Source organism: Engystomops pustulosus, chromosome 1 (assembly GCF_040894005.1).
Source record: "Engystomops pustulosus chromosome 1, aEngPut4.maternal, whole genome shotgun sequence".
NCBI classification, from domain to species: domain Eukaryota; kingdom Metazoa; phylum Chordata; class Amphibia; order Anura; family Leptodactylidae; genus Engystomops; species Engystomops pustulosus.
The window spans coordinates 67,662,296-67,688,549 of NC_092411.1; the positions used below are offsets into that span (position 1 = coordinate 67,662,296).

The 26,254-nt window shown below is 40.0% G+C and overlaps 1 protein-coding gene across 1 annotated transcript in view; it reads right to left on the reverse strand.

Annotated features, from left to right (window-relative positions):
* Positions 1–1,234: 1,234 nt before the first annotated feature.
* Positions 1,235–26,254, reverse strand: part of BRAP (BRCA1 associated protein) — a 29,151-nt gene continuing 4,131 nt past the window's right edge. Inside the window, exons 3-12 of the mRNA XM_072143081.1 lie at positions 23,132–23,285; positions 20,533–20,722; positions 19,498–19,611; positions 14,591–14,739; positions 13,625–13,700; positions 13,095–13,233; positions 12,661–12,770; positions 7,098–7,187; positions 6,393–6,496; positions 1,235–3,388 (exon numbers count right to left, since the gene is read on the reverse strand). Of these exons, the coding sequence (XP_071999182.1) occupies positions 3,040–3,388; positions 6,393–6,496; positions 7,098–7,187; positions 12,661–12,770; positions 13,095–13,233; positions 13,625–13,700; positions 14,591–14,739; positions 19,498–19,611; positions 20,533–20,722; positions 23,132–23,285 (1,475 nt within the window). The 3' untranslated portion in view covers positions 1,235–3,039. The remainder of the gene's footprint in view (positions 3,389–6,392; positions 6,497–7,097; positions 7,188–12,660; positions 12,771–13,094; positions 13,234–13,624; positions 13,701–14,590; positions 14,740–19,497; positions 19,612–20,532; positions 20,723–23,131; positions 23,286–26,254) is intronic.

Genomic DNA, 26,254 nt, shown 5'->3' on the forward strand with positions numbered 1-26,254 from the left:
TGTAAATAAGAACAAATAGCGTAATAAGAAATTTAATTAAGAAATAATTTATTCTACGCAAGAACAGCAAACGCAAACGGGAACATCAGAGGTATGAGGTGCTTTAGTAGTATAGATGCAGTCATTGTAAAACCTACAGAAAAAGGGACAATTAACCATACAAGTTATACATTGCGAAGGATAATCACCTGTATAGGTTACCACGGTTCTAAGAGAGAAGATAGTTTTTCATTTGGGTCAATTGAACTGTAATATTAAACATTAAGAAGATTCAGTAAAATGCTAGGGTCAATACAACAAAAGTGAACAAATGGCACTGCCAAAGGGATCATGCACGCAACCAAGTTCGGGACAGGAAACTTGTCTGTGCCCCGATTTCCCAACACAAGAACTATGCGAGGTGCCAGCCTCCTGACATCATAGAGACCATGTTACTGCAGCAGTCCAGTTGCAAGACGCACAGAAGAATAGGATTCGGGTCCTTGATTGTGTTCTGAGATAAATCCAACTTTGACATAGACAGAGAGATAGAGATTTTGCTTGTACATGTCCGCTACAAGAACAAGATTTCCAAAAACCATTTTATACATCGACAACACGCAAAATGTGGGCAACCAGATTCAAGATAGACACAATATAGAAATGTTGGAGTTCTCTGAAAGTTAAAATAATTGTACACTCCTAAGTTTTTAACTTTTGTTTCCTTAAAGGCGTTTTACACTTTCAACAAATAATTGAAATAGTTTGCATAAGGAAAAGTTATACTATTTTGTAATATACTTTCTGTATCAATTCCTTTTGGTTTTCTAGATCTCCGCTTGCTTTTCTTCTATAGAAAGCTTCTATATTTACTTCCAGTGATGAATCTGCAGGTGCACAAGCTGTTAGTATCACACGACTCTGACTATTCTCTGTGATACTAACAGCTTGTGCACTTTCATGTCCATCACAAGACCAGGGACAAATTTCTATAGTAAACATAAAAGCTTTCTATAGATGGGCATCAATCAGAGATCTAGAAAACTGTGGGAAATTGATACAGAAAGTATATTTGAAAATTTTATAACTATTCATTACACAAACAATATCAATTATTTGCTGAAAGTGGACAACCCCTTTAACAACTTTTCAGACAAGCTTTGAGTTCGTAAAAATAATTACAACAGAAATAAAATTAAACATATCTGACTTTACACAATAAGAATAGCAAGTTTGATCAATGGCTGACAAAGTATTCAGGAAAATAATTTATTAATATAAGAGCCATCAAATCAATAAAAAATGGAGTAAATTATAGAAAGAACAAAGAGGTATTGACAGAATACAGATACACTATGTGTCGATGGCCTGGTCATGGATTGGATTGTCAGTACAATAGATGCAAAGTTTTAATTGTCGTCTCTCCTGTTTTAGTATTTCTTTTGCTAAATTAGGTTAGACCTAGAGAATCTGTCAGCAATTCTGGTCATATAAAACTGTAGACAATGTTGGGTATTTCAGCTGGAGATCTGTGTAACTATACATTTTAGGTTCTTAGTAGTCACAGGACTGCGAAGTTATAATCCAGGTCTGCAGCTCCTTGCAAGAGCTATAGGCAGGTCTTTCAGCCTGAAGAGCTACCAGTAACTGCTCACTGCACTGTGCTGCTCCACAGCTCCATTCCCTATGCTAAGCATAGGAACTGTATCATGAATTTGGTTGGATACTTAGTTTGGTTGATTCACTAAAAGGGAGGGGCTGTGGAACTGTTCATTGCAAGCAGCAGAAAGCTCTTCAGGCTAAAACACCCACCCGGAGCACTTGACGTTTCGTACAAGTCTTTTGTTCATTTTTCACAGTCCTGCTGCTACTTTCCAGACACACACATAAACGATATGCATACACAGATCTCCAGGGTCTATAGTAAGCACTGTCTGCAGTTAAAACTGATGACAGGTTCCCTTTAAAGTAAAATATACAGCAAAAGCTCAAAGTCGTCTTTTTGCCTGAACTTCAGGCTACTGAAAAAAACTCCAAACTTACAGCGATCTGCTTGGCAGAGTTGCCAGCTATTTGAGAAAGGACTGTAGGCCACCACCATAACAAGTGACTAGCTGCACTAGACAACAGGTCATGTCATGTTCAACAGGGAACAAAGATGTGTCTGCACAAGAGCAGGAAGGAATTGTAAAATATTAATTTTATTAATTTTAAATTATTCTCCATCAAAAACTAACAAATAGTCCTACAGAATGCCTAACAGAAATGATTGATGTGAGAAGTAATTTATTTATGAAGTGCAGAACATTAAGTCACGACTACTTCTGAAGTTAACTTAAGACTTTACAACCTATCCATCCGCAGTAATGGACCCCACTATAAAGTATCACATTCCAACGACTTGTAAAGGCCACATTATACTTCGACAGCACTTTTACAGTGATCATTATCTCTCAAAATGGAGACTAAAACTAAAGCGAGGTTTGGGAAACACGACTTTAAAATAAGTCATAATTGTTTGAAGGAATTCTATAGGATTCAGTTGTGTTTTTATTTTATTTTTCTACTCAAAATAAAGCAACTTTAATGATTGGGAAGTTTCCCCAACAACAATTCCCTGGTTTAGTGTAATTATTTTAATGGTCCATTTTAGAAGTTCCAGCATAACCATGTAATTCTATGAACAGGTCAAACTGTGGGAATCTAAAATATCCCATTCTATCCTATGGAGTATAATTGGAAAATTCCCCAATGTAAAAGGAGCGAGGAATTGTCATTTTTGCTCAGTAATATTAAAACTTGCTCCAATGAGAGCTTCACTTCAAGCTGCATTAGGCTATAAATTGTAAAGGCATCTCAGAGAAAGTAAAAGTTTCCATCTCTGATCATTTGGTACAAGTAACTATGCTTAAAGTGTGCTATGAATAATGAATTTGGATTCCTCCCATCCCAGCAATCATGCTGGCCATTATTCACTGCAGCAGTTTTATTTCTCCCACTTTAGAGGGAAAACAAAGGCCCGTAGGATATATTTCTAGAAAAATAAAGCTTCCGTTTCCGCTATTTGCCTCTTTTTCCACGACCCTTCCGTGACTTCCCTGATGCCGGAGAAGCACTGGAGGAGGCCATTGCTATGTTGATCTGGCCATCTTGAATCTCCTGCCGTGCATCTTCTGGCATTTGGTTGATTTTACGCTGAGCTTCCAGGTAGAACATGACATCACGGAGCTGCTCCTGCATTTCCACAATCTGCATGTCCTTCTGCTCACAGGCTTCTTTCCTTAAAGTTTCTTCTTCTTTCAGCTTGGTTTGAAGCACGGCCTGGTTAGCTCTTAGGCACTTATTCATTTCTTGCTCTTCTTTCAGTTCAGTAGATAGTTTTGACACCTTTGTGTTAAGCTGGGTACACCTACCAACAACAAATAGCTGTCAAGTGAAAGTCATCACAAACAAATTTTAAGTAAAAAACAAAAGGCAAAAAAAAGGTCAAAGAAGAGTCAAAAATTCCAATACCCCCTTTTATGTATTAAAAAGGAAAGGGTAAAGCACATAACTGAATACCTCAGAAAGTAATGGTTGTTTTGGCCTATCTTGTAGGCTATGTCCTAAACATAATGTATCAAGGCCAAGTTTTTCCAATGGATATGTAGTTATGCAACAATTCTGGTAGTCTTTAATTTGCTAAAACAAGTTGCAACATTATTTGCACAGCTATTTGACATGTTGTTCATGTGGTTGAACACAGAGCTGATGATGCTGGATTCAATGGTCATGAAACTGCATATGTTACTATACTACTATAATGCTTACTATAGTACTATTACTATATGGAGAACCTCTGCACTGATAACTTTTAACCCTTTCAGGACCTGGCCCTTTTTTGTTTTTTCATTTTCATTTTTTACTCCCCATGATCAAAAATCCATAACTTTTTTATTTTTCCATGTACAGAGCTGTGTGACGGCTTATTTTCTGCGTAACAACACTTCATAGAGATGGTATTGAATATTCCATGCCGTGTACTAGGAAGCGGGAAAAAAATTCCAAATGCAGTGAAATTGGTAAAAAAACGCATTTGTGCCGCCTGCTTGTGGGCTTGGATCTTACGGATTTCACTGTGCGCCCCAAATGACTTGTCTACTTTATTCTTTGGGTCGGTACGATTACGGGGATACCAAATTTGTATAGGTTTTATAATGTTTTCATACATTTAAAAAAATTAAAACCTCCTGTACAAAATTTTTTGGGGGGATTTTGCCATCTTCTGGCGCTAATAACTTTTTTATACTTTGGTGTACTGAGCTGTGGGTGGTGTCGTTTTTTGCGGATTTTGATGACATTTACAATGTTATCAATTTTAGGACTGTTCGACCTTGTGATCACTTTTTATAGAATTTTTTAATTTTTTTAAATGACAAAAAAAGTGCAATTTTCGACTTTGGGCGCGATTTTCCGTTACGGGATTAAACGCAGTGAAAAACCGTTATCATATTTTGATAGATCAGGCATTTTCGGACGCGGCGATACCTAATGTGTTTATGATTTTTACTGTTTATTTATATTTATATCAGTTCTAGGGAAAGGGGGGTGATTTGAGTTTTTGGGGGTTTTTTTTATTATAATTTTTTTTTTTTTTTTTAAACTTTTTTTTATTTTTATTTTTAGTACTTTTCAGACTCCCTAGGGTACTTTAACCCTAGGGGGTCTGCACAATCCTATCATATACTGCCATACTACAGTATGGCAGTATATGGGGATTTTACTACTCATACATTACAATGTGCTGATAGCACATTGTAATGCATGGGTTAACCCGAAGTAGCCTCGGGTCTTCGCAAGACCCGAGGTTACCATGGCGACGGATCGCCGCTCCCCGATGACGTCACGGGGAGCGACGATCCTCGAAAAAATGGCGGCGCCCACGCGCCGCCATCCTTTTAAAGCCGCCGGCAGCATTGCCAGCGGCGATCGAGGTAAAAACACCCGCAATCGGTGCTAGCACCGATCGCGGGTGTTACCGGTAAGCCTTTGCTGCAATATGCAGCAAAGACTTACCGGCTATGGAGAGGGCTCAGCGCGTGAGCCCTCTCCATGCACCCGCGGCTGACCCGTGACGTGCTATTACGTCACGGGTCGTGAAAGGGTTAAATTGCACAAGATATTCCAAATCTGGCTGCTATAATTGCTCAGATATTTATCGCTGTGTCGGAAATGCTACATGACCTTACGATTGGAAAAACTTGTATTTTATCCATACGGCGGCTTTCAATATGTTGACCATATTTCAAACACAGCCTCAAAAATAGGCCCCTTCACATTACTTGCCGGGTTAGTCAAATGTGTAATTTTCTGAAAGAAAAAAAAAGTGTCCTGGTACTTTTGACTCAACCAGTATATGCATTTTGGCATGTGTAGATAGCGGCCATGTTTTTATACGGTGTGCTTTAGGCTGGGATCACATTTTTTGCCATATGCTGTAAGGACACATCAGGCAGATTCCCAACGTATACTCACAATGCATGGCACAGACATATAGCACTGACGCCCTGTGACTCGTGCTCTCCCCTGAATGCGGGTAGGGGAATGGACAGCGGCAGAGGCTGATTGGCTGTTGCCAATGTTAGGGGTGTTTCCTCAGTGATGTCACTATCCTTATACTGTATGGACAGTAACATCACCGGTCCCCCACCCTCCTGAGCAATATGGAGAATGGAAAGAAGGAGCTTACTACAACTTTCCATCCAGTCTTTTACACCGGATATGTTGTATACTGAGCAGACCGGGCGCACAGCGTATACCATAAATGTGATGTAAATCTCATCCTATTCAACGGTTGTTAAAAACGAAATATAATCAAAGGCTTTGAATATGCTACAGTGTTTTCACTCACTTTTTAAAAAAATATTCTTACTATGTGGTATTCCCCCATAGTAAGCCCGTCTGTGTGCAGAGTACTGCTGTCCATTATAACACCTATCTCAAGGGTCCAGGGTATTGATTAGCATACAGTACAACAACCTTTAGGACAAAAGTGGAAGGTTTTAGCTCTGAAGCCAGTGGAGATATACTATGTACTGAGTTACATATGTTTACAAGACAATTGTGCCAACACCCTGAGGTAGGGTATTAAATGTCATTTCTAGAATTCCCTCTCATGTTAAATCTCAACTACATATCAATACAGGCACGCTGCATGACAGAAAGAGAGTCACTTCAAATGCCGAAATCTTACTCTCTCTACTATCTAGAACCATTTTGATATAATATTTTAACATTTCAAATTCAGGTTTGTAGTTCTATGAGCTCATTTAAAAGGCAAATGAGATTTGATATAAAAGGGAATTCTAGAAAAGGAAGGGCTGATAGCTTAGTGGGGATAAAGGCTGGTGACAGGTTCCCTCTGAGTAACAAACCTCCTTTCCACAGCTTGTTTCTCCTTAAGAAGGTCATTAAGTCTTTGTTCCAGGCTGTCACATTTGTCTATTGTCTCCTTGAACTTTGCTTTCATGTTGTTAATCTAAGTAAACAAAAAGAAGGGAAAAGAAAAACATTCTGTGCTTTACTGCTGAACAGAGCCATCGTCCTAAGCCTGGATACTACAACCAAGTGTTTATATATAATATATACTCATACACTTAGAAGTAGTATGATAATACTACCTCCAAGTGTATCATATACTCATATGTTACAGCAGATTTAGCCTTCTGTGAACAGCTTTATGTACATATATGTATTGTGCGATCTGACATCAAGCAACATACCGAGCTGTACTGGGACAGTGGACCTACATCTAGCAGATTTTTAAGCTATTAACGCTTTGTTTGATCACTGAATCCGACATTACATTACACGTATTAACCGAATTAACCAATTCGAACACTATGAAGGGACCTGATACTTGGAGTCCCTGCTACTGGGCAACCTAAACTGTAAGGGTGATTTCAGTAGGTTACTGTAGTCCTGCAGGTAGGAGAATATAATGCAGGGAAATGCATCCCGATTTCTAGAAATCAGCATATGAGTATATGGCCATGAAGATTTTCTTTTGTAGCGGACTGTGTGTAGGAAAACAAAGGGAATGGAGGAATGCATGGATACAGAATAATCTATGCACTTACCTCATCTGCAGTGTCTTTCTCCAAGCGTACAATCTTGTTTTCCCAGTAGATGCGCTGAGACTCTAGCTGGCTGGTAAGCAGGTAGGAGTACTGCAAAATAAGAAACCAGTTTTAGTGAATTGATTTTCCTCACCAGTAACTGGGTATCCTGTACTTTACCAGCCATCTTATATTTGTTGTCAGCTGTCCATACACAGGCATCCTGTAGATCTAATGCTGCACTACAGCTGATGTCAGCACACACCGCTACATTATCAAAACATAAAGGGGGTAAGAAGGAAGACCCTGACAAGAGGTGGTCTTTACTCTGCCATTAGCTGCTGTCATTGATCAGGGCTGCTCCCTGAATATATTTATTCGCTTTCATCATAGGAAGCGGTGTCATGTCATCACGAGTCCGACTACCATCTTCTGGTAGACAGTGGGTCTGTCTCCAAGTGGTTTATTTGCTATGAATTACAGGATAACATTGGCATCCTTCCTAGCAGCACTTAGGAAATACAATTATTTCTTAGAGATGAGTTAACAGGTCTGATACAAAACACACTCTGCTTTTTGTGAGTGTTGTGTGCAGAATCTCCATTGTATTGCAATAAGCAGAAACTTCACGCCACTCTTGCAATGTCCTGCTTTTAGTAGTGGACAAGGAGGGAAGAAAAACGCACAGGCAGGAACCAGGGACGACAGGCTGATGCTATATCACACGGGAATACACAAAATACACTGTAGTTTGAATTACTGCATGAAAGTTCTACATCATGGAGCTATATCACTTGCTGCACTTTAATCTGAAGAGCAAAAGCCAAGTCAGGAGACTCCATTTTCCATTGTCTTGAGAAGCCAGAGACATAATAAAATATGTAAGTGGCATTGGGGGAACGCTATCAAAAGGGGCAGCAAAAAAATGAAGATTGCAGAGAACCCATCTTGGGATGAGATATCTCATGCCAGTGCAATAATAAGCAGACTGTGCTACATGTACATCTCAATGCATCACTATTTGACTCCTTAATGACTTGGCCCTTTTTTCGTTTTTGCGTTTCCATTTTTCACTCCCTACCTTTAAAAATGTAACTCTTCCATACTTTGGTCATTTTTTGCGAGATGAGCTGACATTTTTATTGCCACTATTTTGAGGACTGTCTGCCCTTTTGATCTCTTTTTTATAAAATTTTTTTAATGTTGCAAAATGGCAAAAAAGTGGCATTTTGGACATTTGGGCACTATATTCTGTTACAGGGTTAAACACTGAGAACAACTGTTTGTATATTTTTAGATCGATCGGACATTTTTGGATGCGGCAATACCGAACACATTTACGATTTTTACATCAGTTCTAGGGAAAGGAGGTCGATTAGAATTTTTTATTTTTTTTTTACAAATATTTAGATCCCCTAGGTTGTCCGATTGTTCCTACCATATACTGCCATACTACAGTACGGTAATATATGGGGATTTTATTGATCATGTATTACAATGTGCCACTGACCCAATGCTGCTGTAGCAACTGATTGTCGCTCCCTGATGACATCACAGCATGTCAAAAATGTCACTGTTTATACAGACTTTAATACGAAAGCCATTTGTCTGTAACATCTGGTTCCACTGCGGACACGGCTGCCTTTGGAAAATTGACAGCTCATAAAGGAGTAAAGTAAATATGCAAATAAGGTTGGATAACAGAAATAAAAGTATTCATGTTGTTTTATTTCTTTAAATTCCATTAAAGAAATAATTTCAATGAAGAATAAGGGCCATTTTCACACTGACAAGATCTCCCTTGAAAAACCGGCATAGGAATAATTTAGCAGTTTTGTCAGGATTGTGGCGGCAGGTTTCTCTCAAGTAAACAAAATGATTTATTAAAAGCTGGAAACTTGTGTTTTAAAGACTGTTGGCCTAAGAGTGACCTAAATATTGGAATACTAAAAATAGGACATAAGCTGGCTACTAGACAGAGTACCTTCATTATTTAAACTTTGTAGAAAAACAGTCCAAACTCAGTTCCTGAAAGCAGATATCCAGGCGTATAAATAAGAAGGACCAGCCTGAGAGAATTCAATACTTGATAGTAGGTAAAAAAAACAAAAACAAAACAACTAAAACATTGGGCAGGTCCTGCAATTACTAAGGAAATGGACGACACCAGTATTGGCAGGGTTTACTTTTTACCCCCAATACTGGCAGTCCCAGGGTGACGGACAAGATAGGTTATTTAGGTTTGTACTTAAAAATGATAAAATAAACCAGTTGTGACTTTTATACAAATTCAACTCCAGGTAAAAAAAAAAAAAAAGTTGTCCAGTCATAATTGGATTTTCAACATTTTATTCTGTCACGGGAACAAGTATCATCAGTAAAACTTCATTAGACACCTTACAGCTGATCATTGCAGCCTGGGACTATAGGAGAGGTCATTAGTAGTTGGTGGAGAAGCGATACCCAGCGCCCCTGCCCATCACCTGTTCTACACTGCCGTCTGAGCTGAGCTGTGTAGGATATAGGTCATTCTAGCTCACTGCATATCCAGCTCCCATTGTAGTGAATATACTAAAGACAAAGATGTATCCTTCCAGCTTCAACCATCATGTAAAACAGCTGATTGTCAGGGGTGACGGAACCCAAGTGATCAATTCTTAATTTGTTCCAGAAAAACCCCCTTAAAATTAGAGTCGCTAGCTTTAGGCAGCAACTGAAATAGGGATTCGAGTACTGTTATGTTAGATTGAAAATGAGGGTCAAATAAGGTCAGCAGCGGCCAACAAGGTAATGAGTTACAGTGTTGAGGGTTTGAGGCCTGCATTTAATAAAATATTAACAGTATACATCATGCTGCGATGTCTAAACAAGACTAGGGACAAGTTGAAGGAGGGAGACGGAGAGCTGCTTTGTACTGTAGCTAGCACATCAATGCTGCCGCGTGTGTGTGCGGAGAGCAGTTCTGGGACACAATATCGCTTGAATACAAATATTTGTTTAAGAACAGAAATAAAGACAGAAGAGAAGATGATTCAAAGTACTTTAAACAAACATTGTCTCAAGAAAGCTTTATAAGACATCAGGGCGAGTTAAAGAGGTTGTCCATTATCAGCAAGATACGGGTTACGTACAAGATAGGGTCCGGAGGTTTGTTCTTAAGTTGAATTTGTATGTAAGTCGAAACTGTATATTTTATAATCAAAGTTCTAGACAAATTTTTTTCTTTTGTCCCAGTGACAATCGGAGTTTCAAAATTATTGCAGTAATTGGACCAAGGATTATCAATAAAGCTTCATTACAGACACTTTACAGCTGATTATTGCAGTCCGGGACTATAGTAAAGCATCCAGAGAGCTTCACCAGAAGTCACAGTGGGCAGAGGGGTCCATCTTTAACAAAGGGTTGTCTGTAAATCGGGTGTCCTTAAGTAGGGGACCGCCTGTAATACTTTCTGTATGAATTCTTCACAGTTTTCTAGATCTCTGCTTGCGGTCATTCTATAAGCTTCCATGTTTACTTCCAGTGGATAGAAATCTGTCCGTGATGCGGTGATTGACATGTAGGTGGCATGAGCCGTTATTATCATAGAAAGTAATCAGAGCCGTGTTATACTAACAGCTCACACACCTGTATGTCCATCACACGACCATGGACAGATTTCTATCCATAAATTGTATAACTTTTCCTTACACATACCATATCAATAATTTGCTGAAAGTGGACAACCCCATTACCATCCAAGAATACAGAGCCGCATAAGAAACACTGCATCATAGTTTTGTGTTGGGTTCTCTCACTTCACAAAGATAATGCTCCATCGCTAATCTTCCATGGCGGTAGTGAGGTCATAGTGGAGGTTGTTTTAAAGCTACATAATTACTAAGGCAGCATTCACACATTGGGGGTCATTTACTAAGGGCCCGATTCGCGTTTTCCCGACGTGTTACCCGAATATTTCCGATTTGCGCCGCTTGTACATGAATTGCCCCGGGTTTTTGGCGCACGCGATCGGATTGTGGCGCATCGGGGCCGGCATGCGCGCGACAGAAATCGGGGGGGCGTGGCCGAATGAAAACCCGACGTATTCGGAAAAACCGCCGCATTTAAAAACCGAAATGTGTCGCTTGGGAAGCGCTCACCTTCACCTGCTATGGGATGGTGCATTCCGGGGCGTTAAGATTATTTTCGGCGCAGCAGCGCCACCTGGTGGACGGCGGAGGAACTACCTTCTTAAATCCCAGCCGGACCCGAATCCTGTGCAGAGAACGCGCCGCTGGATCGCGAATGGGCCGGGTAAGTAAATCTGCCCCATTGTGTTAGAATTGCGTACAAGCATATTGGAAAAAGCAACACAAAAAAGCATCACAAAAAAGCATCACAAAAAAGCATCACAAAAAAGCATCACAAAAAAGCATCACAAAAAAGCAACACAAAAGCATAATGCAGCAAACACCTGCTATATATGGAGAGGGCTCTCTCCATACACCCTTAGGCTCCATGCACACCGGCAAACGCTTGTCGCACCGTAGCCGGGTGAGCATACAGGAGGCGCGCTGGAGAGGAGGAGGGATGAGCGCTGCTCACCCTCCATAGGAAATAATGCTGCATGTCTGTTATTGCTGCCAAAGATAGACCATGCTCTGTCTTTTTTTGCAGGAACAGCATGGAATGGAATGGTGAGCACATGTTGTGCTGGCCGTACCAAGCCAGGATGCCATGCCAGTCTATGGGGACGTATATCCGGCCGCATGTACATCCCTAAAATGGTAGTCCCTGCGCAGTAAGTATTATGGTGCATAGGGGTTAAAAGAAATGATTGTAAAAGTGCTCCTGCCTCCTGATGTATCTATGCCTGAATGTTCGCAGGCAATAGCCAGCATTGAAGTGCTACTACTAGTTTGCTAGAAGAAACGGATGTTGAGCGCCTCTATCCAGGAGATAGGTTGAGGTTCCCAGAGATGCCATAAATTTCTAAGATTTTAAATGCACCTTAACTTTTCCTATACTTTATATATATCATACTTCTGAATAAAATGCCCGATAAGTCTGTTTTGAAACCTAAAACCAGATTTATTTCAGACTTATTAGGAACACCAAGGGGATATAATTGAATTAGTGTAAAGCACCTGCTGGATGCCTTTTCAAAGGTAAAGTGGAAATATTATAAAATATATTATACGCTAGATGTTGTACAGAGTTAATATGTATTTCTGCGATGTTCACCTTGCTCTATTAAAAAAGTAAAATAACAGTAAACTACATGAAAGTCAAGACTCCGCCCTACTATAAAAGTAATGGTAATAAATTCTATTAAAAAACTGTGTTGCGTAGTTGTGCTATAGACTTCCGAACCTAGCACTGATAGGATATAGGAATTTTAAACAACCTGAGGCAACACTACCCCTTTTGCCCTATACATATATAAATATTTACTTATATGTCGCAGAGAGAAGTAAAAAAAAGTGGACTGTAAGGTTACTAATTTATGAAAAGTTTATGGAGATATTTTTATATTATGTTAGTCACTTTTTTTCTTATCTGTTTATATTAGTTTGTATGTATACAAGTTATCAATATTACCTACCTCTAACTGTAGAGAATCTATCTTTTCCTCCTGGCATGTGTCTCCTTCACATTCATATTGAACAATTTTTCCATCTGTTTTGCTTGCGACTAATCGATGTACATAATTATCTAAAGTTTTGTTGAGGGAAAAAATAAATAAAAAATTACCAAGAGTGAAAGCATTAAAGTAATAGAAAAAGTTCTGACTAGGCAGTTTTCATAAACTATATAAAGTTATGGGTTCCGCGACCTTTGGACTAGGATCTTCACACATGACAGACGACACATGACAGTCACATGGACAGACATGACGATGATCATCATCACTTCCGGATGTTCATGTCAAATGTAGCTTCTGGAGCACGGAGTTCTTTACTAAACTCCAAATCACAAGTGCAAGTCCACCGTACCACCTCAGCTATACTCTAAATAAAGACTTATTAGCCCCCTTACCTCCAGCATAATCCCAGACTCTATGATTGGTCAGCTGCATTGCATAAGTATGTTGCGTCTCCTCAAAATGTTTATATGCATGTCTGCTAACATATCTACCACAGCCAATGTGGCCACAAATTAAACAAATCCAGAGGTTCTGCAAGAAGGAAGAGATATAGGTTATTACTAAATTATTCCATATTCATCTCATAATTACAAAAACAAAGTATTATTGGGGTTAGCCATAATATCATTCTTTATATACAGAGGAAAGGGTTTTCCCTTTACCATGAAAGTGCAGAAGAGTAATATTATAAGAATCTGTGACAACTGGCAGGAAAGTAGTTAACTGTAATTCTGCAGTATAAGCAGATACTTATGCCTGAGTGAAAACACAAGGGATTATGGATTGAATTAGCACTTTCACTCCATTATGCAAACATTACTTCTGGCAGAAGAACAATTTGTCCAATGTGTTCCATGTAAGACACGCAGAAGGAAAAGGAGTCCATATGTTTTCAGCGCAGGGATTGACAATAGAGACTTACTTCCTGGACGCCACACTCAAAGCATTTGTTTTCTTCCACTGGCTCTGGAGTTTGGCAGTATCTGCACACCGGACATCTGTAACATAGGAGACATGTTAGTATAAACACTATTATATGTGGGAGGACAATAAACTAACAACCCTCTTGTGGGATACTCTACATGTATACAAAAGAAAGCAGAGATTTAGGATGCCAGAATATTAGTAATATATATATATATATATATATATATATATATATATATATATATATATATATATATATATATATATATATATATATATATATATAATATAATATCATTGAAAACACCTAAAATGACCTATTTTTATTTTTTAACTACCGTATATACTCGAGTATAAGCCGAGACCCCTAATTTTTCCACCAAAAACTAGGAAAACCTATTGACTCGAGTATAAGCCGAGGGTAGGAAATGCATTGTTAACAGACCATCCCCCCCAGTATATAGCCAGCCAGCCCCCTATAATATACAGCCAGCCCAGCTTGCCCCTAGTAGTATACAGCCAGTCCCCAGTAGTATACAGCCAGTCCCCAGTAGTATACAGCTTGCCCAGAATTTAAAAAATAATAAACTTATATACTCACCCTCCGGTGGCCCCGATGCGCAGCGCTGCTCCACCGATGTCCGCGCGGCTCCTCTTCTGGCTTCCTGGCTCCTCTACTGTCACATTGTGCTGGGCGCCGCCCGGGAGAGAACAATGGCCCAGCAAGATCTTACAGAAGATAGAAGAGGAGCCGGGAAGCAATGGGGGAGCAATGCTGCACATCGGGGCCACCGGAGGGTGAGTATGTAAGGTTATTATTTTTTAAGCCCATTGACTTAAGTATTGACTCGTGTATAAGCCGAGGGGATGTTTTTCTGCACATTTTTTGTGCTGAAAAACTCGGCTTATACACAAGTATATACGGTATATTTAAAGTAAAGGAAAGCTCAAAAGCACTTACGTGGTATCCTCCCAGCGCTGCAGACATTGGCTGTGGAAGCTGTGGTTACAGAGAGTAGTCAGAATCCCATTAACAGATTCATCCATCCTCTCCAGGCACACTGTGCATTTAGGGAGCTCCGTGAGATCCATCACTGGCAAACTGGCACCCTAAAAATAATAGGATAAAAACAACTGTATGGATCAATTCATTCTATGTTCTTCAAACCATCCCCTATAGCTATTGCTCCTTGTCTAGTCTCTACATCCACTTTAATGCTTGGTATATTAAATATTTATGAAAAGTCTCATTATATTACAGTTAACCCTTTCCCTGCTAAGGATGCATCTCATGCATCCTCCCAGGGTGGCATCTGTACGGCCAAGGGATATGTGATACGTCCTCTCTTCATAGGGCTACCACTCTGGATCTGTGGCATCTAGAATCTCAATTCTTTCATATTAATCTACAATTCTGTTTTAGGTGCCATGGAAACTGAGATATTTAAAGTGAATATTTCAGGTGCGATTTTTATATATAAAAAAAATCATTCCCAGCGGATCCCTACGATCATGAAGTCAGCGGATCGGTGGGTGGAGCTAGGCAGCATGAACAGAGGAAGCGTGCATATATTAGCAGGAGGCGAGGCCGAGCGGGACTTGGGTGACATAGCCCTGAGCACCTCCAGCTCATTTGAACATCTATATAAAATCTTTTTTAGAACCATGCCAATGTCACAGGACTTCATAAAAGCCAGATCATCCATGAAGTTTGGAACATCTACCATGAGTATATCTGACAGTAGATGTCCTTTAATATTTCTGTTTCTAAGTGCCAGAGAACCGCAAAGTTAGATTCATATGAAAGGGATTCTAGGTTCCAAAGATCCAAAGTTATAGCCATCTGATGTGTGCCCCCCCCATTCCCCGCTCCAGATCATTAGCCAGCAAGCTGCAGGGAGAATTTTGATGGGCTGCAAACAGGAAATGCTAACACCTCACAGATAATGCAAATATTGACTTAATATGTTGCAAAATTTTGATAAAGGATAATATTTAGATCTAAGTGACTTTTGTTACCTCATTAGCTAGGTTTATAAATAGTTTTTTATTTTGGTTACCGTTGTGTAAGGGAGAGTTCAATAATATATCTGTGCGGCTCAGAGCAATTTTCTGAGAAAAGTGTTTGTTGCCCCCTGTGGATTTAGCTTTCCCTGCGGTGGTCCAGGCCGACTGTGTTCATGGCCCCCCCCCCCCCCGGTTTAGAATCTGAGGAGCTCACACAGTATCCACAAAACCCCCCGCTGCTCCCGCCCCTAGGTTCCTATGTAGTGCCCGATTCCCCGACAGCCTGCATGCCTTCCCGCGGTCCCTCCTCTGCCAACCAGCAGCTGTGAAAAGTGGCCTCTGACACAAGCACCGCTGCGCCGTCATCTAAGCAACGGAGTGGTGCCTGGGTCAGAGGACAAACACTCTGCGCGCCGCAATGGCTGTAGCCGTCAGAATGCAGGGGAGTGAGGATGGCTGCCAGGCAAGACTTAGTGAGTATATTTTTTACTGTGCTGCAGGAACCGTTTGTGGACTGGGGGGCTATATAAAAGCCATGAAATCTAGACTCGAGTGGGCAAATGCAGTAAAGTAGGGTCCTGTCAAAAGAGTCTAGATATCATGGCTTAAAAATGTTTTGATCCAGAAAAAAAAAAAAAAAAATTGGGTTTACAATCTTATGTATTAATGTGGGAATTGACACCTGTGGAGGGGGCATAAAAATCTACCAGTGAGGAGCCCCCAAATTCCTAGTAGCGGTCATGTATGTATGAACTCAAATCTAACTGTTTTTAGGAAAATATGTTTTCTTTATACAAGTATTATGGATTTGTATTTAGTGGAAATGTTAAATATTTATGTAATTTTTGCAATTTATCACTGTTTGTTACAAAGTTGCAAGACGATGGTAGCGTGTATGAATTAAAAAGTTATATTTGTATACAAGGTAGGTGGTGATTTTTGAAAAAAAATATATGACTTTAAAAATATATAACACACAAAGTAAAAAAGCACATATTCTATTAAACACATTTGTGTATTGCAGCTAAATATTGCATATATTGGTTTTTGTTTTAGCATACTTGGGAGTGTAAATTCGTGTTGATGTTGTGCATTGTGTATATAAATTTGCTCATTCGGTGTTATTTTTAAATCCCTTTTTGTGCATACACCTCCGCTGTGATGTGAGTTTTATGTAAAAATACGTTTTCATTGCATTTTCAATGCATTTTCTTATTAATAATTTGTGCTTGTCACAAAGTTGCATGATGGTAGTCCAGGCTGTCAACTGTTAATGCTATCACCAGGTTGTCTGCTTTCAAAAAATATATACCGTATATACTCAAGTATAAGTCAAGTTTTTCAGCACAAAAAATGTGCTGAAAAACCCAAACTCTGCTTAAAAAAGAAAAATCAAAACTCACCTTTCCAGCGGCCCCCATAGGTCTTCTTTGCGACACATCCGGCAGCAGGTCCATGCGACATCACATGATCAGACATCAGCTGCAGCGTCACACACTCTGATGTCAGCGGTGGCGGCTGACGTCATAACTGTGCGGCGCACGGACTTGCTGCTGACGGACGGATTGAACTGAAGACCCGCGGGGGGGGGGGGGGGGGGCGCCGGAAAGGTGAGTTTTGATTATTTTTGTTTTTTAATCAACTGGCTGCACAATGGGCGAGGAGCCGTCTGTATGACGAGACGAGGAGGCCAGTTGCATACTGGTTTTTTTGTGGTAAAATAAGGGGTCTCGGCTTATACTAGGGTTGGCTTATACTTGAGTATATACGCTAGGTTTTATGGGTGCCTTTAATTTTTAATCTGTTTTATTGCTCTATCGGTGCCGGCACTGATCGCGGGTGTTTTACCGCTGATGCGCCGCCATCTTTCTGTGGATCGTCGCTCCCCGTGACGTCATCGGGGAGCGGCGATCCATCGCCATGGTAACTTCGGGTCTCACGAAGACCCGAAGCTACTTCGGGTTAACCCATTCATTACCATGTGCTGTCAGCACATGGTAATGTATGAGTAGTAAAATCCCCATATACTGCCATACTGTAGTATGGCAGTATATGATAGGATCGATCAGACAACCTAGGGAATCTGAAAAATAGTAAAAATAAAAAAAAAAAAGTTAAAATAAAAAAATTATAATAAAAAAACCCTAAAAATTCAAATCACCCCCCTTTCCCTAGAATTGATATAAATAAACAGTAAAAATCATAAACACATTAGGTAATGCCGCGTCCGAAAATGCCCGATCTATCAAAATATGATAACGGTTTTTCACTGCGTTTAACCCCGTAACGGAAAATCGCGCCCCATTCTATAAAAAGTGATCAAAAGGTCGTACAGTCCTAAAAATGATAACATTGTAAAAGTCATCAAAATCCACAAAAAAACGACACCACCCACAGCTCCATACACCAAAGTATGAAAAAGTTATTAGCCCCAGAAGATGGCAAAATTCCCCAAAATAATTTTGTACAGGAGGTTTTCATTTTTTTAAATGTATGAAAACATTATAAAACCTATACAAATTTGGTATCCCCGTAATCGTACCGACCCAAAGAATAAAGTAGACATGTCATTTGGGGTGCACAGTGAAATCCGTAAAATCCAAGCCCACAAGAATACGGCACAAATGCGTTTTTTTATCAACTTCACTGCATTTGGAATTTTTTTCCCGCTTCCCGGTACATGGCATGAAATATTAAATACCACCATTTTGAAGTGTAATTTGTTACACAGAAAATAAGCCATCACACAGCTCTGTACATGGAAAAATAAAAAAGTTAGATTTTTGAATGTGGGGCGTGAAAAATGAAAACGCAAAATCGAAAAAGGGCCGCGGCTGGAAGGGGTTAAAAATTCTAGCTGCAAAGCAGATTTTTGGTTATTTCAGTTTTAGTGATATTTTGATGAGTTATTCATGCATCTTTAAAATCTACACATGTTCATCTATTACATTTATAAGATGTGACGCTAAATATTTTCTGTTTGGGGCCAAAAGTTAATTTTTTATGCATTTTAATAAAATCTTACACTTTGAATCAAAATTGCACGAAGAAGCATAGGTCTATAAACTCTTTAATGCAATTTTGAAAATGGGGCAAGTTGCTGCTTTCAGAAAATATATGTTTTGTTAGGGTTTGGTATAATTCTTTATTTTACAATTTCAGTTTCATTTGTAATCTTCAAAATAGTAAAAATTGCTTTGGCCAATAATGCGACAAAATTTTCTGAAATGGCTGGCAGCTAAAGTTTTTTTTCTTATACTGTACAAGCACTAGGGATTTAAGGACACTTACAGACGGGACCTCTCTGCCTCTGTGACCTCTGGTGAAGCTCTCTAGATGCTTTACTTTGGTCTCAGGCTGCAATGATCAGCTGTAAGTAGCCTTATCAATCAATGGTACAAAATAGATTTGCTGCTACGGTTTTCATGTTCCCGCTATAGAATTGAAGGTGTGACACAGATCAGAATGCAGAGGACAGAATACAACTTTTCACAATTTAAACGGAGCCCTCTTGAGATCAGATATGTCACATCTCTCCAAGACTCAGCTTGGCGTTTGAAAGTCAATGATAACTTATCACACAGACTGCACACATAACTGCAGGGGTCTGACTGCAGATTTGGGGGTCGTAGTAATCATACTTGATGAAGACTCCAGTCTGAGGACTAAGTAAAGAAGCTCTGCAGATGTCAACACTTTTGGTAGTGAATTGTGGCAGAAATGAGCGCTCACTGATACTGTGTGACAATCACCATTATCAGCTATTTATTGATTTAACTAACAGTACAAAGTAGTCACTTTTAGATGTTCTATAAATTCTAAATTTAAGCAAAACCACACTATAAAAAGAAATATACTCACATCGTCAGATTTAAACACCTCTGCCCTTTCCACATAGACCAGCTGGCAGACATCCTCCTCTATAGAATTGAACTGACGCCCGTTATTCGACATGTAAAAGCTGTCTGCATCTGCCTGGATAGAAAGAAGAATCAGGTTTGTAGGAATCTAGTCCATGTTTCCCATGGATCTAGGCTGGCACCATCCATTAGTTGTACTCTTCTCATGCCGTCACCTGTCACTTCAGCAGCACCAGACTGTCACCCTTTTCACACACAATGCTACAATGGATCAGTCACTTTTGTCATGGATTTTTCCCCCCACACCTGGAAAACAGTCACATGGTAGGAGCATCTTTTGTTGTTCCTGATTGTTGTGCAGATTCTCTGTACATATCAGTATGAATTAACTCTTAGTGTCACAGTCCCTTTCAATATTTTTTTGAGGCAACACTCCAAAAGCCGCATCTTTTACACTTTTGTGTTAACATAGGTGTATGATGGATTGTTACCTGAGGACAAAGACAATTCTTTGCCACTTTGTGGTCTATGTGACACACAATCAGGAAGAATCTAAACTTTTTAATAAAGTTTTAGTTAATTTTATCTGCAACTGGAGTGGTTAGTGGCAGGTATCTGATGTCTTGTGCGCGCCATATAGGGGCAGAGATCATAAGCCCTCTGCATACAGTCTTGACAACATTGTACTGTAATGGAAAGTTAAGAGGTCAATTATAAATTTGGCTGCCATATTAGTTGTAAAAAGTGTGGAAAGAGACAATAGACAAACACGTTTTATTGTCAGGTGCACAAAAAAAAAAAATTATAGTAGAATTCACAGGACAGGGCTTAGAGCAACAATTTAGAAAAATAAATTATTTTATCAGACATGGAGGTAGCAAAGTGGAGAAAGAGGAACTTTTGTTTAATAAAATATATCAAAAAGAGGTAATCTACCATTTATTCCAGCGCATCTCAAATGTTATAAGTGGAACATATACTGCAACATATGGACAATAGACACAAAATATTGTTTTAAGGATAGGCAGATAAATACCTGGGCGCTGAATTTTATGAGAACCATGTATTGGTTTGGAGTGGAGTCTCTGATTATTTTCATATGCTCAATAACTTCATTAAATGGGGCCACAAACTTCATCAGATCATGGCTAGTCATTGTAGCAGGAACTGTAAGGATGCAAATCATTGCACTACGTCTGACGTCTTCCTTCAATGAGGTCATCTTACTGAAAAGAGATAACACATTGCTTAAACCAACTAAACAGTACCTACCAGATCCATGCGATATGAGCTCATGCATGATATACTAAAAATTTCCATTCCTCACAGTCACAGTATTCCCATCATATGGACCCCATTACTGTGCTTAAGTGGCAGTACTATGACCTGTGACCACTATGGACAGACAAGTACTATATTTTCTCTATTATAAAGGAAGCGTCACATCTCCTTTCTCTGTTTTGGTAAATACTTGTATTTCATACTTAATCATTTTGGATAAATTTTACTTAAAACTTTGATGCTTTCCATTGGAGAGGGCAGGTTTGTTCTTAGTGATATAATGTCCAATCATCGATGTTTGAATAGGTTACATATCTAATTATATTGGAAATTCCAGGAATATGTGAAGCCCTACTATATCAAATCCCATAGAGCTTTGCATGTGTAGCACCTCTTTTAGTGCATTATAGTGACATTTGATGTATAAATTCTTCCCACAGTTATAAAAGTTTTTTTCTGTTCTTTTGACTCTTTCCATCATGTATCACTATGTTGCACATGGTCCCATTGAATCCCCATGAAATCTGGTCATTGCACGGCCCTTGTGTTATGGATGGACCAATGTCGTGTGCCGCCAGGCTAAGAGTGAAAGGACTTTAACTGCTTAAGGACCAGGTCATTTTTAAATTTTGTGTTTCCATTTTTCACTTCCTGATTTCCATAAGTTCCTTTATTTTTCCAATTTAGAAAGATCCATGATGGCTAGTTACCTGTGGGACAAATTGTTCTTACTAGTGGCATCATTATTTATTCTGTCAATTTACTGGGAAGCTGGAAAAAACTTCTGGCTTTAAAGTGAACCTGTCACTAGACTAACCCCCCCTCCCCCAAGTCTACCAACAGTACCTTCTACCGTAATATGTATGTTTTGGTTGCAGCATGAATGAAAAAAAAAACCATTTTATTCTTTTGTAGGACGCAGCCAGGCCCGTGCCCCACCTCCCGCAGCCAGGCCCGTGCCCCACCTCCCGCAGCCAGGCCCGTGCCCCACCTCCCGCAGTTAGCAGCAGGTGTCTGCTGTAGAATTCACTGCCCTGTATGGAAAGGACTCAGCTTCTGAACCTTCTCCATACAGACATAATCTCTTCAGGATGTATATGCACTATGGGCCGTATTCAAGTGGGTAAAAAACATATGCAGTAATATGTATATTTCTTGCACAAAACTCTCTCTCATTAGGAACACATGAATGCTTTAGTTTCTTTAGTAAACGTGGGGTCCAAATAGAGCACCAGTGAATCAGCCCATCACTGGGAAGCTTCTGATAAATGGATGAAAAGTTAACCGTTGACACTCCTTTAAGGATTGGAAGATTTAAATTTTATAATTTTTTTTGTTACTCAATAAACATGTATTTAGCCCAGTCTTTGAAGCATTGGATTTTTATGGCAGATTTGTAATAAATTAATAAGAAAAGCAGTTATTTATAAACTTAAAAAGCAACTGTAACAAATATCTCCAGAAGTATCAGTGTACCCTCCTTAGGAATTTAAAATGGACCCGTCACATCTATAAAATTTCAAAATGTCATGTGACTGTCGCTGCACCCTCAGAGGTTTATATTTGCATTAGCTTATTCTAGACAAGAGCAGTAACACTTTATTGTTTCTGGAAGGGAGGGTCTTTGTTCTGTATGTACATTAAAGGTTACTGCCGCCCTTTGGCTAATACGAGCTATTTCACATTTAAAGGAAACCTACCACTTGTAGTGGCAGGTTTCCGATTGCAATACCGAGCACCAGCTCAGGGTGAGCTGGTGCCGGAGCTTATTTTAGTTAGTGTTTTAAACCGCGGTATCGCGGTTTAAAACACTTTTTAAACTTTATAGCCGGCGCAGGCAGGTACGTGCTCGGCGCTTACCATGCGCGCGGCCCTCATTCACTTCCTATGTAGCCGCGCGCACGGTAAGCGCCGAGCGCGTACCTCCATGCGCCGGCTATAAAGTTTAAAAAGTGTTTTAAACCGCGATACCGCGGTTTAAAACACTAACTAAAATAAGCTCCGGCACCAGCTCACCCTGAGCTGGTGCTCGGTATTGCCATCGGAAACCTGCCACTACAAGTGGTAGGTTTCCTTTAAACATAAAATTGATCAGAGGAAGTATTTATTGAATATGGCATATAAATTGGTAGCTCTGTAACATGGTCTGTAATGTGTTCCCTATATTGCACTGTATAATTGTTCCGGTTACCAGGAGTGCCTGATCCCTGGATTGTTTCTACAATTAACACATTTAAAGGGAACCTTTCAGCTGAATACTTCCATTCTGCAACCTGTTTAGGGTTGAAAACTTGCCTTACAGGTGCTATATCTCTTACATCACTAAAGGCTCCCTTAGTCTTAGGCGCGCTTACTTTGTCTTGTATAAGTGCATGATGCCATGAACGATTTCCACAGAAGGATTCCCACTGAAGAAAGTGATTTGTTCAGGTAGCTGTTTAGAAGGAGAATCAGGCATTGTCTGAGTAGGAGAATCATCTGTCTCTTTGCTAGAGACCACCTGGGCATCTGAAATTAAAAAAAAAAAAAAAAGAAATACATCAATCTTACAGAACCTAGGATGTTTGGTTCTTCCAGGATCGTAAATCCGTTAGTCTTGAAACACTGATATTGTGGTAAAAAAAACCAAGACTTTTAAAGGTATGCTTATATGCATCGAGCGTTCCTGTGCAAGTTACACAGCCCACTGGGCTCTCCCTTGGCTTATAATTAGGCGCATAATTATATCCTAATGTACATGTATGTCTAAATGCATTAAGAGGGTAAATCATCCCTATCCAAGTGATGGTTTTCTTTTTAAATAGGGAACCTATTGTCACAGTTACAAATACAGCTAGTGACTGGTTCCCATAGAAAGCCATTATCTAACTGATGATCTTATTTGACCTAAAAATAGTTTCCTTTTCATCCTCATAAATCAACTTCATCTTATATTCCCTAGAATAAGAAGGGGCGTGTCTTGCTCAGCAATCCCCTCCCAATCTACTCCTCCCCACGTCCCATGTCTCTTCCAAGTATTCAGCACTTCATGTTAACATCTACCCCACTTATGTATGGGGAGGAGTAGAAGTCCAGATGGGGGAATACCCATTATGTTTTTTTTTTGAAGGTGGAGAAATCTGACGTAATAATTTATAAGCTTCTGTAATAATTTATGAAATTTCATTCAATATTTTGTGGCTGCACTCGCCAGAACTCTCCCACTGACCAACAAACTGACAATTGTTTGTTGACGTTGCCAAGTCTCAGTAGTGTACACCCAGTTTCTAGTTCCACATTCATTAAAGGGGTTTTCCAAAGGGGATAGGGTCTAACTTGCTGATCAGTGGGGGTCTCAGCAAGTTAGACCCCCGTAGATTGGAAAATGAGGTCCATGAGACAACCTTGTCGCTCCTCAGAATAATGGAGCACATGGGCGTGCATGACCGTTCTACTCTATTAATCTCTATGGAGCTGACAGAGATTGGTGAGCGCGGTACTCGGCAATTTCCATCCGCTCCATAGAGATTAATGGAGCAGAATGGTCATCCGCTAAGCTGACGGAGACAAGTGCACCGAGACCCCCATTGATCAGCAAGTTAGGCCCTATCCCAGTGGTGGCGAACCTACGGCATGGGTGCCAGAGGTGGCACTCATAGCCATTTCTGTGGGCACTCAGACCATCACTTCAGGACAGAGTTCACCATATAGGACCAAATCCTGCAGTCCCGGGCAACTTAAGAGATAATGTTTTAAAGCGACATTTCATTGGCTGTTTGTAACCGCGGGAAAAGTGAGAGGCTGTTGACAGCAGGTCCCCCTGCTGGACCCACCATTCTCATTCTACAGAGAGACCCCAGAGAGAAGCTACAATGAGAGTCTGCATATAGTCTTTCAACTGTATTGGTGGCCTCAGGGGGTTGATACGATTGAAAATTGAGGAAGAACAGGTAGCAATAAGTTACTCCTTAAAATGCCATGTTGGCACTTCACGGTAAATTAGTGGATTTTAGTTGTAGCTTGGGCACTGCCTGTAAAAGGTTCGCCATCACTGCCATATCCCGTGGATAGGGCCCAACTTTCCTTCGTGGGAAAACCCCTTTAAGCATCGGCCAGTGCAGGCTCAAGACATACACGGAGCTGCTCAGCTGAGCAGTGACGACAACAGCCATATGACGTTTCAGGGGATATCGCAAGTGCACACACTACAATGAATAATATAACTTACCCGGAACTGCATAATTTCTTTTAAAAATTATATACCTATCATTACATTTTTAAAAACCATTCATAGCAATATCATTAAGCATCTGGTAAGGAGTGGTGTATCAGGTATATTTTTTGGTTACATAATTAATTTCTTTATTGTTTATAGCACTCTATCCTACCTGAGTGGGGGGAAACATGTAACAAAAAAAATATACCATATACTCACCTCCTAACCAGGTTATTAATGACATTACTAGCAACTTTTAAATATACAACTATAAGCATGTATATTTTTTTTAATAGAAATTCTGTAGATTCACAGTGGTGAGAACACTGGCCACAGCCCCCGACACCTCACATGGCACTGTTGTCATCACTGCTCGGCTGAGCAGCTCCATGTAAGGCTTCAGTCTGCCCTGCCCGATGCTCAATGATGCTCACATGTGCACTACTGTTTGAAAAGATAGAAATACAAAGAAATAATGCTTTTACATGAAAATTGCTGTGTGTTGTGAGACTCCTTACAATAAGAAAGGACACTGGTTCCTAAACTATTAGAGGCTCTTTAAAAGTCTGAAAACCTTGCAGTACGCCAGCCCACCTGGGCAATGTAAATTTTGCTTGCCCTTCCCTCAGATAAGACCAGGGCCCTTAGGCCGCGGTCACACGTACCGCTAGGCGTCCTCGGCCCAAACGCATGTGCGTTTCCAGAGAAACGCATGTGATCGGCTTATCAATCGCTTCCAGGGAAACGCATGTGCGTTTGGGCTGAGGACCTCCCCTGGTGCGCTAGCGTCGCGTTATGACGGACGATTAGCAGTACGTGTGACCGCGGCCTTAGGCTACATACACACGCCTGTATTTGACTATGTGCGACTCACTGACTCAGCAAATGGCACAAGGACAAATTAATTTCTATAGACTCATGCACTTAAGCAGTCTTTTCTACTGTTATGTGTATGTAAGCTGACCTTCCGCGTCTATGAAACATGGTCCGCAAACAACTGTGGATCTGTTTGTGATCCGTGCATGTTCATCTGCAGGTACCGTAACTCTCACTTATTCCAGCATCATCTATTCTGCTTAGGCAGCGGTCACCAACATGGCGAGTATACATTGGACATCACTCAGAACCATGACTCAGTTTTACCTCACACTCTTCTGATAAATCTCCCCAGAATATTGTGCTATGCACAATATTCACAGGTGTTTTTCACAGTCTGTCAAATATATTAGATAAAAACACAGCATATACAGCCAGTCCCCTGGTTACGTACAAGATAGGTTCC